The 13,229-nt window shown below is 43.3% G+C and overlaps 1 protein-coding gene across 1 annotated transcript in view; it reads left to right on the top strand.

Moving 5' to 3' along the window:
* ABCF1 (ATP binding cassette subfamily F member 1) overlaps positions 1-9,604 on the top strand; it is a 67,912-nt gene extending 58,308 nt beyond the window's left edge. The window contains exons 22-29 of the mRNA XM_040325230.1: positions 601-772; positions 3,213-3,287; positions 5,231-5,301; positions 5,390-5,422; positions 5,536-5,704; positions 7,334-7,398; positions 8,890-8,962; positions 9,244-9,604. Coding sequence (XP_040181164.1) covers positions 601-772; positions 3,213-3,287; positions 5,231-5,301; positions 5,390-5,422; positions 5,536-5,704; positions 7,334-7,398; positions 8,890-8,962; positions 9,244-9,431 — 846 coding nt within the window. The 3' untranslated portion in view covers positions 9,432-9,604. The remainder of the gene's footprint in view (positions 1-600; positions 773-3,212; positions 3,288-5,230; positions 5,302-5,389; positions 5,423-5,535; positions 5,705-7,333; positions 7,399-8,889; positions 8,963-9,243) is intronic.
* Positions 9,605-13,229: the final 3,625 nt, after the last annotated feature.

Raw genomic sequence — 13,229 nt, 5'->3', positions numbered from 1 at the left:
AATAAAAACCGCAGAGGTGATCAAATACCACCAAAAGAAAGCTCTATTTGTGGGGAAAAAAGGACGCCAATTTTGTTTGGGAGCCACGTCGCACGACCGCGCAATTGTCTGTTAAAGCGACGCAGTGCCGAATCGCAAAACCTGGCCTGGGCATTTAGCAACAAAATGGTCCGGGGCTTAAGTGGTTAAACATTGGACAAAAAAAAACGAATTCAACTTGGCCATCAGAGAAAAAAAGAATCAACATAAATATGGCAACTCACTGAACTATATTATACGGTCACTTTATTAATTATCAAAAATAGTTAGTGTACAAATCCGTATATTAAAATGGTACCACACACAACAAACACCTAAAATCACACATGCACCTCTCTCTCGTGACAAAAAACATTACCACTGTATTAAGCAGTATGGCTATCATTTCTAATATATATGTGTGTATAGGGTAAGGGGTGGTGATCCTACTAATGGATAGTTTAATTTCTGATCACAGAAAAGTTCTGATGCATTTAAATCCTAGTCCATGGCACCCTGCCATTCATTTCCCTGTCCAGGCTTCTTGCCGTCTTTTCACACCTTTTCTGTTTGGTCCTGCAGGTGAAACAGACGAAGGATGCTTTGACTCGGAAGCAGCAGAAATGTCAGAAGAAGAATACTGATGATGATGCCCATGATCCAGCTGAGCTACTGAAGAGACCGAAAGAGTACACCGTGAAATTCACCTTCCCCAACCCTCCATCGCTGAGCCCTCCTATCCTGGGCCTGCATGGTAAGTGTAATCCCCTGTGGTTCCCAGGCTTACCTGACCGATTATTTAAGGCTGGAATTATGCCGGCGACGACTTGTAATAGAGATCGGTGAAGGCAAGATGTCTTCCACTCATCTCTATGGCCTTGGAGGACCAGAGCAAAGTTATGACATCACTTCCAGTTCCTCCGGCCTTATTAGACCCTAGAACTCTCCATACATAGGACCTTTCATGCTGTATTTGGGACTTTTTTATATTTCTTGCAATTGGCAATAAAAGTGATACATTTTTTTTATTTTTTAAAAGGACAGTGTAAAAAAAATATATATATAATAAAATAAATAATGGTCCCCCTCTGCTAGTGTGCAATGGTGAATGCATATGTAGGTCACGCCCACATATTTTAAGGTGTCCAAACCACATGTGACAAATTGCCGTGAGCGCCAGAGCAAGAGCCATAATTCTAGCACTAGATCACCTCTGTAATTCTAAACTGGTAAGTTGTAGAAATTTTTAAAGCACCGCCTATAGAGATTTTTATGTACCATCGTTAGGCGCCATTCCACGAGCGTGCGCAACTTTAAAGCGTGACATGTTGTGTATCTATTTACTCGCCTGAACATTATCTTTCATTGGGTTGCTGTGTAAGGTTTACTGTTGTGGTTTGTTTGTATGTTTTTATACTCCATAAAAAGATTTAAAAAAACAAACAAAAAAACAATTGGGTTATACAGTGTCTTGAAAAAGTATTCATACCCCTTGAAATTTTCAACATGTTATGTTACAACCAAAAATTTTAATATATTTTATGTGATGGACCAAAGGAAAATGATCAATGGTTTTCTGCATTTTTTTTTTATTTAAATATGTGAAAAGTGTGGCGTGCATTTGTATTCAGACCCCTTTACTCTGATAACCCTAAGTAAAATCTAGTGGAACCAATGGCCTTCAGAAGTCACTGAATTAGTAAATGGCGTCCACCTGTGTGTAATTTAATCTCAGTAAAAATACAGCTGTTCTGTGAAGCCCTCAGAGGTTTGTTAGAGAACCTTGGTCAACAAACGGCATCATGAAGGCCAAGGAACACGCCAGACAGGTCAGGGATAAAGTTGTGGAGACGTTTAAAGCCGGGTCAGGTTTAAAAAAAAAAAATATCCCAAGCTTTGAGCATTTCACTGGGCACTGTTCAATCCATCATCGGAAAATGGAAAGAGTATGGCTCAACTGCAAACCTTCCAAGACATGGCCGTCCACCTAAACTGACAGGCTGGGCAAGGAAAGCATTAATCAGAGAAGCAGCCAAGAGGCCCATGGTAACTCTGGAGGAGCTGCAGAGAACCTCAGCTCAGGTGGGAGAATCTGTCCACAGGACAACTATTGGTTGTGCACTCCACAAATCTGGCTTTTATGGAAGAGTGGAAAGAAGAAAGCTATTGTTGAAAGAAAGTCATGAAAAGTTCCGTTTTGTAAGAAGCCATATGGGGAACACAGCAAACATGTGGACTAAGGTGCTCTGGTCAGCAGAGAACAAACTCGATGGCCTAAAAGCAAAATGCTATGTGTGGCGGAATACTAACACTGCACATCATTCTGAACACACCATCCTCACTGTGAAACATGGTGGCGTCGGCATCATATTTTGGGGATGCTTTTCTGCAGCAGGGATAGGGAAGCTGGTCAGAGTTGATGGGAAGATAGATGGAGCCAAATAAAAGGCAATCTTGGCAGGAAACCTGTTGGTCTGCAAAAGACTTGAGACAGGTGGAGGTTCACCTTCCAGCAGGACAACGACCCTAAACATACGGCCAGAGCTACAATGGAATTTGGTTTAGATCAAAGCATATTCATGTGTTAGAATGTCCCAGTCAAAGTCCAGACCTAAATCCAATTGAGAATCTGTGGCAAGACTTGAAAATTGCTGTTCGCAGAGACTCTCCATCCAATCTGACAGAGCTTGAGCTATTTTGCAGAAAAGAATGGGCAAAAATGTCACTCTCTAGATGTGCAAAGCTGGTAGAAACATCCCCAAAAAGACTTGCAGCTGTAATTGCAGTAAAAGACGGTTCTACAAAGTATTAATTTAGGGGGGCTGAATACAAATGCACTCCACACTTTTCACCTATTGATTTGTAAAAAAAAAAAAAATGAAAACCATAATTTTCTTTGCACTTCACAATTACATGCCACTTTGTGTTGGTCTATCACAAAAAAAGCCCAATAGAAAACATTAAATTTTTTTTTGGTTGTAACATAAAATGTGGGAAATCTCAAGGCGTATGAATACTTTTTCATGGCACTGTATATTGTGTTTGTGTATTTTTGTTTAAAAAAAAATCGCTGCACAAAACCCGTGTGATATAAAAAATTGTATCGACTGTTATTTTATTCTCATAAAGCCTGTGCTGAAAACTATATGAGCAAAGTGTCAGAATTTAACCTTGTCTTTTTTTCTTTATTTCAGGTGTTGATTTTGCCTATTCAGGACAGAAGCCTTTGTTTAAAAATCTGGAATTTGGCATAGACATGGATTCTCGAAGTGAGTTTAAACCCGCACAATAGCCAGTTCTAGGTTATTAGCGCCTAGAGATATTTCAGCACTCGTTCCAGGCTGGTGGGACCTAGTATCTGTACTATTTTTGAGGGGTGCACTTACATACAGTACCATGCTGCAATATGTGGAGTCAAACTTGATCTGGGGCCTATCGGCCCTCTGTGTGAAAAACAGAGATTGATGCTTGACACTATGCCCCTTTCACACTGGGGCGGGAGCGGCATTGGCGGTAAAGCGGCGCTATTTTTGGCGGTGCTTTACCACCAATTTCGAGGTGCTATTCGGCCGCTAGCGCGGCGGTTTTACCCCCCGCTAGCGGCCGAGAAAGGGTTAAAAACCGCTGCAAAGCACCTCTGCACGCAGTATAGCCACGGTGTCCCATTAATTTCAATGGGCAGGAGCAGTGGAGGAGCGATATACACACCGCTCCAAAGATGCGGCTAGCAGGACTTTTTTTTTTTACTGTCCTGCTAGCGCACCGCGTGTGGTCACGTGAGAGCCGAGCAGTGTTCTGAATTAAGGCATGAAGCGGCATTTTTTTTTTATAAAGCATGTACACTGGGGCACATAACTTGATCACACAAAGGGGTTCTAGGAAAAAACAAAGTGGCTTTATTTTCCTTTCAAACTTTAGTCCGAAAATTACTTCAGGCTGGCACCTTTTTGCAGGTATAGTTATGTAAAACGTTAAAAATAAGTGTCTCTATACTGTTTAATATCCAGTAATACACGGTCTTGCCCTGTTCTGCACATGCTCAGTTGCTCTCCATGTTTAGCCAATGTGACGAATTTGTAGAGGCCGATCTGCTGACAGTCTAAAGATTTACTGCTGTTCAGGGGCTTTTGGCTTCAGCAAAATGGCAGCCTTCAGCAAGGAGAAACGGGAGCAATGCTGGAGGCAATTTAAAGCACTCGCTAATTTTGGTAGCATAATTATTAATGTGGAATGCATGTTATTTGCTAAAGAACATTATTTTTATCTAGTTATGGGTAAAGCTCCACTTTTGCCACAGTTGTTGATTATTGGTGATGCAGTTTGCAGGCTTTTTGTGCCTTGTTGAGGACTGGTGTGAACCCTGATTCCCTTTATGTTTGAAATGCTGCTGAAGCACTGTCCGCTTTTGGGCGTGAGGCCTGTTGGTGCAATCAGGGGGGGACTGACCATTCGGGAACTCGGGCACTGCCCGAGGGCCCCATGCCACTAGGGGGCCCATCAGGGTTGCCAGCCTCGGTAAAACCAGGGACAGTATGTGAAAATCTTCTTTTTTTTTTTTTTTTTTTTTATCCCAAGATTATAGCTGCCCCGCCTCTCCAGTACCCTTTCAGTGTGTGTGTGTGTATTCTGTGTGTGTGTGTGTGTCTCTCCTTATTGCCCGGGGGCCCCATAATCGCCTATTGCCCGGGGGCCCCATAATCGCCTATTGCCCGGGGGCCCCTTAATCGCCTATTGCCCGGGGGCCCCTTAATCGCCTATTGCCCGGGGGCCCCTTAATCGCCTATTGCCCGGGGGCCCCTTAATCGCCTATTGCCCGGGGGCCCCTTAATCGCCTATTGCCCGGGGGCCCCATAATCGCCTATTGCCCGGGGGCCCCATAATCGCCTATTGCCCGGGGGCCCCATAATCGCCTATTGCCCGGGGGCCCCATAATCGCCTATTGCCCGGGGGCCCCATAATCGCCTATTGCCCGGGGGCCCCATAATCGCCTATTGCCCGGGAGCCCCATAATCGCCTATTGCCCAGGGGGCCCCATAATCTCCTATTGCCCGGGGGGCCCCATAATCTCCTATTGCCCGGGGGCCCCATGAGTTGTCAGTCCGCCCCTGGGTGCAATATAGTTTGACATACATTGTGGAGAAAGGGTTGTGCTGCTGTATTGCAAGAACAAACAGGACAACCATCATCCAGTCTTTTTATTTTTTCTCCCTAGTCTGTATTGTTGGCCCAAATGGTGTGGGAAAAAGTACTTTGCTGTTACTTCTAACTGGAAGACTCCCGCCTGTAAGTATAACCTGTCGCTGCTCTGCGTCCATCAATAACCGTTTCAGTAACTGGTTAGCTGAGTGTTCTATGTCTTCTTCTTTTACAGACAAAGGGGGAAATGAGGAAGAACCATAGATTGGTGAGTGCTGGTCTGTAGGACAGAATTGGAGACAGTGGGCCTTATTATCTCTTATGTGACTCTTCCGTTGATGGTGATTTATCTCATTTTATTTTTTTTGCCTTCATACACAGAAAATTGGGTTCTTTAATCAGCAATATGCAGACCAGCTGACCATGGAGGAGACCGCGACTGAATATCTTCAGCGTAACTTCAATCTGCCTTACCAGGATGCCCGGAAATGCCTGGGAAGGTTCGGTTTGGAGAGCCATGCTCATACCATCCAGATCTGCAAGTTGTCAGGTGACTAAATTTAAAATGTAATCTTGTATGTATCTCGGTCCTCACTCTCTGGCTTTCTGTCTAAGAGGACCAGTCTGCTTACCTTTGCTTAAAGTGTTTGTTAAGGCAATAGTGTAAGTCAATGCCAGCCCCTCTTAGAGGCTGGCATAGCACACCGTGTAAGTTGTTTTTAAAAATGAGCGCTGTAAATACTGAATTTCCGCTGCCCTTGGGCCTGTCGCATGACTAGTGGCCGCTTTCCAGCTCTGATGGATGTCTTCTGAGGGAGAGGGGCCATGATCTCCCCGGCTGACGTCAGAGGGAGATCATGTGGTCGTGTGTCTCCTCCACAGAAGCCACCCATCGGAGCTGGAAAGCGGCCGCGAGTCACGTGATCAGCCTGAAGCGAGCTAAAATTCAGTGTTTACAGTGCTTGTTTTTAAAAACATACACCGTGTGCCAGCCTCTAATAGAGGGGCTGGCAGTGACAAATTTAAGATTTTATTATTACAATTATAGCGGCGGGGGTGGAGACAGAGGCAGATGATGGGGGGAGGAGAGCAAGGCAGCCTATCATAGAGGGAGGCGCTTTGACCACGGTGATCAGGGCGGAGCAGCCCTAGTTATAGTGGTCTGTTTAAAAAGGGCATACAGGAAGTGGCAGATTCAGTTTTTTTTTTTTTTTTTTTTTTTTATATATATCTAGAGGGGGGCAGATTACACAGCACTGTGCTGTATAATCTGCTTTAAATATTTGGGTTAACAAATGCTTTAATGCGTTTTTCACTGTGTGCGTTATTCAAACTCTGCTGCTTCTATCAGTGCCATCAGTACATCGTACAGTATTACCGATCACTGTAATTTCTCTAATCCGATTTTATTTAACTTTGCTTATAGTTGCAGACATTTCTGTAACTCATCAGCGTATTAGTGCAACTGGTGATTTCGGTGTCTATCCTGGCCAGTGTCTGTTAGTGCCAGATTGCCCCTCCACACGACTACAATCACACTAAAAGTCATTGATCGCTGACATTACTAGTATAGTTTGTGTACGGATCAGTATCTTGATCACAATCAGAACTATATTGGTGTCCCCAAGGATGCAGCGCTGGCGGGATCAGCCCTGCTCATTGCCAGCATTTGCAACATGTAGAAGAATACATTTTCGCCTAAATTTATGGAGACATTCGATTTTTATTAGATATGTTGTAGAACAGAAAGTAGAAAAAAATGTTTTTTTCCCCCAAAATTTTCTTTTTCTTTTGTGTATAGAATAAAAAATAAACTTGCATACCACTGAATAAAACACCATTTGTGTGAAACAAATGATATAAATTACATTTTTGTGTAGTGTTGCATGACTGAGCAACTACCAGTTAAATTAGCACACACAGTACTGAATAGCAAAAAAATGTCCTGGTCATGAAGGGGGTAAAATCTTATGAAGATCAAGTGCTTTTACCTGCTATGCTTTTAAGTTGGTGACAGGGTCTCTCTACTTTAGCCTATAGTAATTGCAGTACCAGGTTTCACTTATGATGTCTCTCTGTAGGTGAAGTCTGGGAATTTTTTTTTTTTTGTGTGGGGTGTTAGTTTTAAGATGTTTTATGGATCTTTCAAACTGTACATTTATCAGCATTTCTGTTGCAGGAGGGCAGAAAGCCCGAGTAGTGTTTGCGGAGTTGTGTTGCCGGGAGCCAGATGTCCTTATTTTGGTGAGTAAGAAAGCGTTGCTGAAAAGGACAGTGGAAAGGTTGGGCGGGGAAGGGATTACCTTGGTCAATGTAAAAAGGATAGATTTCTGGACAGTCGCACTCCAAAACTTGTTTCTTTTATTGTAAAATTAAAAACACAGGATACATACTAGCACATTATGACATTGCCTTGCAGGAGGAAAGCTTCGGGTTTTTTTTTTGTCATTTTACTACCACTTTAAAGTGAAGTTCCACCCAACTATACAACTCGGTCTTAAACTTATGTGTGTGATTATATGTCAGTATTACATTGTATAGCCCTGTATGTTGTGTTGAGACCACTGCCTGTGGAAGGAAATTCCACATCCTTGTGCCAAATTTTAGCAGCATATAGATAGGAGCATTCAGCTTTTTTTCTGCTGGCAAATCACTCACTTTTTTTTTTGCTCCTAAAAGCTGAAGCTTCAAAAAACACTTCTAAACTAAAATAATGTGCATGGACACGTAGGGTAACAATGTTTGCTTCTAAAAGCAGGGAAATGCACAAAGGCTGCTGCTAGAAGCTTTTTTTTTTTTTTGTTGCTAGTGTGCATGGAGTCTTAAGCCTTGTACACGCGATTGGATTTTCCGCAGACCAAGCATCTGACTTTTTTTTTTCCAAAAGGCGTGTGCCTGGATTTTGTCTTGCATACAAACGGCACACAATTGTCGGCAAACAAACACAAACATAGTGACGTACTACGTGGTTTTTCAACTCTTGAGCGCCACCCTTTTGGGCACCTTCTACTAATGTTGTGGTGAGCATTGATTCCGAGCATGCGTGTTTGTACTTTGGACTTTTGTACACACAATCAGAAAATCTGATAACAGACCAATGTCTGCGGAAAATTTTAAAGCCTGGCAGCCAACGTTTGTCCGTGGGAAATCCGATAACAATTGTCCAATGGCGCATACAAACCAAGTCTGTCAACACACAATTCCCATAGGAAAATCCGATCGTGTACAAGGCTTTCATGTTTAATTTCCTCTTCAAGAGTACCTGTAGCGTAATGGCTGCTGCAGTTTATGGTAATGTTTATACCAAAGCTCGACAAACCCCGGGCAGCTGGGGGTATCCTGTAACCGTGCGCGCCAGCCGGTAATTGAAGCCACGGCCTTCTGCAGTCCTATGCTTCCTTCTGGAATCTGGCGTCATCTTGTGGTGGCCAATGGTATGACAAGACAACCAGCAATGCTAATGGAGCTTCCCCTGTATAATGTTTTGTTCTAGTCATCTTTCTGTGTAAATTTAGGATTGGTTAATTTTTATATTGAAAAGATTTTGTCGGTCATTAAAAAAACAACAAAAACTGGCTCCTAGATTCCAAGCAAATGTATACAAAATGGATCCCAGTTTCTCCTGTTTCACATTTAGAACTTGATGGCATATGTGTTGCTGTTGTCCAAGAAATGCTGCACAAAAAATAGTCTAGTTTGTTCATTAATAATGTTCCTCTCTCCTGGCTACAATAGGATGAACCCACAAATAACTTGGACATTGAATCCATTGACGCTTTGGCTGAAGCCGTGAATGAATATAAAGGAGGTAGGTGTAGAACTGCAGTTTCTTGTTGGACATATGGTATATTCTATCAAACATTGCACTATTGAGTTATTGACCCAGAAGGGTAAAGTCAGAGTTGTAACACTGTGCACTGTGTGCTTGCCTGAGATCAGTGACTCAACCAGATGTAAAGTGGAGATGACGGGGGTCCCCTATTTCTTTATCAAGATGTTCCCTTAAAATATATTGGGAAATGCCCTGTCTGCTGTCCAGTATATGTTTCGGGCCCTGCTGCCGCCACTGACCATGTTGTCTCTCCACAGCGGTAATCACAGTCAGCCACGATGCCCGTCTCATTACAGAGACGAACTGCCAGCTGTGGGTAGTGGAAGAAAAAACTGTGAACCAGATAGAAGGCGACTTTGATGACTACAAGCGGGAGGTCCTGGAGAGCTTGGGTGAGGTGGTCATCAACAAGGTGGTTAAAGAAAAGGACAAGGACAAGGAGTGACATGGACTGATGGTGAATAGAGTGCCGCAAGTCGGGGAGTGAAGGACCCCCCCCCCCCCCCTACAATGGACTCACCTGGACCTAAGAAAATTATGAGGAAATCTGTTTTTATTCCATCCTGCTGCCTTGTTATTGAGGAAAATGCAAATAAATATTTATATATTGGCTGAAAAGAGCTGTGCACTTTATTAAAAAAAATGATGATCTAGTCACCAAGGGGCATGAAGTGTTAGTACTTCAGAACTCCTCCATAACATGTGGGTGTTCTGTAGTCCACAGAGGAAGGCATAGGAACCACTTAAAGGAGTTGTAAACCCTTGTGTTTTTTCACCTTTGTGCATCCTATGCATGAAGGTGAAAAAACTCCTGGCAGTCACCAGCCTCCCTGTTTTACTTACCTGAGCCGTGGAATTCACTCGGCTGTGACCTGCTCTGCCTCTCTCCACAGGGTCCCGGCTCTTGATTGGATAGATTGATGGCAGCGCAGCCATTGGTTCCCGCTGCTGTCAATCAAATCCAAAGACCTGATGGGGTGGGCATGAGTCAGAAATTTGGCGTCTATGGACGCCGAATGAATGACTTGGGAGCACGCCCGCAAGGTAACCCCCCCTCCCCTGGGAGAGTGCTTCTCCTAGGGCAGTGATGGCGAACCTTGACACCCCAGATGTTTCAGAACTACATTTCCCATGATGCTCAACTACACTGCAGAGGGCATGAGCATCATGGGAAATGTAGTTCCAAAACATCTGGGGTGCCAAGGTTCGCCATCACTGTCCTAGGGGGTTATCTTATGCGGGGAGGAGCTGCTTGGGGACCCCGGAAGTCTGTGTTCGGGGCCACTCTGTGCAAAACAAGGTCAGACTGCAGAGTGCACAGGACAGTACTGTGCATTAATATATACAGTTTGACTTCAGTGCTGGATTTATTAACCTGCAACAAAGCATAAATGCCCCCTGCTAACTTATTATAAGACCAACTTAATTCTGTTGCAGTTAGAAAAATCTAGAAAGGGTAAGAAAACAATCTGTGTGAATTCACCAAAAATATCAGCACTGGTAAATGAAAATTCCCATGTGATTTGTATGGTGAATTGCCCATGAAATTTTTAAATCCTATGGTTTTCTCATATTTGTCGATATTTGTGGGCATTGTACTAAGATGAAGATGGGGGGGGGGGGGGGGGGGGGGGGGTAGCAGTGTCTGTGCCAAGTTGGCTTGTATTGATTAGTCTGACATGGACCTTGACCCATCGTCCTCTCCTAGTATGGTCCTTTCTGAATTACAGACAAGCATAAAGAGCCCTGGTGGACACCCCCATATAGGCCTTACAGTTAAAAGCGGGCCACCTTTATGGAAAAAATATACCTCCTTTTATATTTACAGTCTGGCAGCACATGTGATAATAGATAAATTATTGCTTAAAGCAAGGCTGTGCCTGGCACACTACTTAGCCATTTAGAATTCAACAAGTGTGTAAAAGTAATTATAACCCCTCTAGGCTTAGATGAAGAAAGCCCAGGGGCAGGGCGGTCACAATATTTTAATGCCTGAATTTCCTTTTGATATCGAGAGAAGCTTATTATTTTTTTAAAGGCTTTATTTATTTTAAATTTTTTTACCGAACCTCTGGGTAAGCTCCTGCTACAATACAAAGTGAGTATGCCCACAAAAAGGGGCGCCCTTGTCTAGACGTTTAGTGAATGTGAGGAAAATAAACATCTCTGAACACTGCTGTGTAGACTGACAAAGCCAAGCCCATCTGTTGCTTGGTAATAATTAACCACAATCTGTGTTGGGAACAATAAATATACTTTGATACAATACAGCAGCTCTGATGCACCCATTAGGCCAAAGTCTCTGTGGGCTGGGAGCATAAATGAGCTGCAATATATCAGAAGCAAAGTCACCCTTAGAACGCATCCGAAGCCAAGCTGCTGATCTTAAAGTGTTTGTTACCCCAACACTTCAAATTTCTGATATGTGGCTGCTGTACCTAGTACTTGTATTAGAAAGTATCCTGTTCTCTTTAGATTGCTTCCTTTGTGTAAAAATCCCTGATGTTTCTGCCAGTCCCTATGCTTTGCGAATAAAAACTGACCACGCTAAGCAAGAGCACCTGGTCAGTTCTCTAGCTGTGCTGGGAACTTGGAGTGCTCTCCTCCAATGATCAGACTTGTCCTGATTCTCTCCCCCCCCCCCCCCCCCCCAGCACAGCCACACTAGGAAGCTCAGTAACAGTTTGCAGCTGCACCCTCCCCAAAGTCATCCCCCCCACCAGTCATGCAGCTAAGAACTGAGGGAATGTGATCACTTTTAAAAAAAAAAAAAGGTATTTATGTTTCTTCTTTTATATCCATATAAAAATGTTGTACCTTTTCATTTCTATTTTAAATTGAATGGGTTGTTTTTACAAGGTGATCGTTTACAATTGCTTAAAGTGCTGGGAACAATCCACACAGGTGAATTATTGTCACTCTTGCTTGGTTTCAATGAGATTTGGTGATCATACTTCATATATACAGTAGTACTGTAACAGGCAAACGCCACACAACTGGTTTTGAGAGATGGCTTGAACCTTGTGTCTGAAATTGATGGCGATTTGTAGTTTCTACCCTGAAGTATCAGAAGTTTATACAAATGTGCTGGCCTTGGCCGAGTCCCATTATGCCTACACATCCAACCACCTTTTAACAGCTCAGTGACTGCCAGTCAGGTGCTCTGGTAAAAAATCATTTGAGGGGCACAGTACCTTTTTGGATTTTACTGCCAGCCACAGGCAAACAAACTATAGGCCTGCCCAGGATAATGCCCCCACTACCAGCACGCCTTCATTGTTTTGCTAGCTCGTTGGTGGAAAATTTTGTTTCTTCATTTGCGAATTTCCAACATTGTTAGCCTGACGTTTGTAGTACCATGCCCAGAGGATGCACCGGTCTTTAAGGACCCAACCAATAAGTAGTTGGCCCCCCTCCCTTCAGAATCCTATTTTCACTGGTGGGTCCTGCCCTTTATTGGATTCTGATTGACTTTTTGTGGAACCATGCAGGACTGGTCAATGTTCCTTAGCTGCTGCTGAGGTTGAACCCTTGACTATATAACAGAGCCCATGGCTTGTAGCATTACATTTCAGCTGTGATGGTTTGCTAGAAGGCTTCATCTCATTTCTCAAATGTTTTATGTGCATAGAGAAGTTTGACTAAAGTCCTCTCGGCATCTTTCTGTTGGTGCAAGTCTTTGGGCTTCGACTTCAGGAGTTTCTCTGGGAGAAATTCCCTCGTTGCTGCAGCTTGGTCTAGACCAGCGTCTGAAACTGAAAAGCAAGAACATAAACCTGACACAGAGACCTTTGTAAAAAAAAAAAAAAAAAAAAGCTTCCCATCTGTTCCTCTAAATCTGTAGGATCTGAATATGGTTCTCTCTGTACGTCAGAAACCGCTATTTAAACAAAGTGTAGATGTTCCTCTCTCTCCCAAGTGATGTTCTTGAAGCCATCGCCTCAGAGAGGTGAGAATCTAAACTGGCATCTCTATCCTGCAAGGAACCTATACTGGTTCTGCATAGGAACAAGATGGTGTTAATGCTCAGAACTTCTTGCCAAGGAGGTTCTGCTTTCCCTCTTATCCAGGACATCACTTTACCAGAAGAAAGTTTCCCTCTTTTGTGTGGATGGGATCGACCTGTGAGTCTGCTATTTACCTACTGCTTCCTTTTATTTATTTTTTATCCCGAATGGACATGCAGTTTCTCCTTCCACTATCTTTAAGATGGTTTTTACAGACCATCCAAGCTCTGAAGACA

Source organism: Rana temporaria, chromosome 9 (genome assembly GCF_905171775.1).
Source record: "Rana temporaria chromosome 9, aRanTem1.1, whole genome shotgun sequence".
Taxonomy (NCBI): Eukaryota; Metazoa; Chordata; class Amphibia; order Anura; family Ranidae; genus Rana; species Rana temporaria.
The sequence above is the reverse complement of the archived record's forward strand: the minus strand, read 5'-3'. Positions and strand labels throughout refer to the sequence as shown.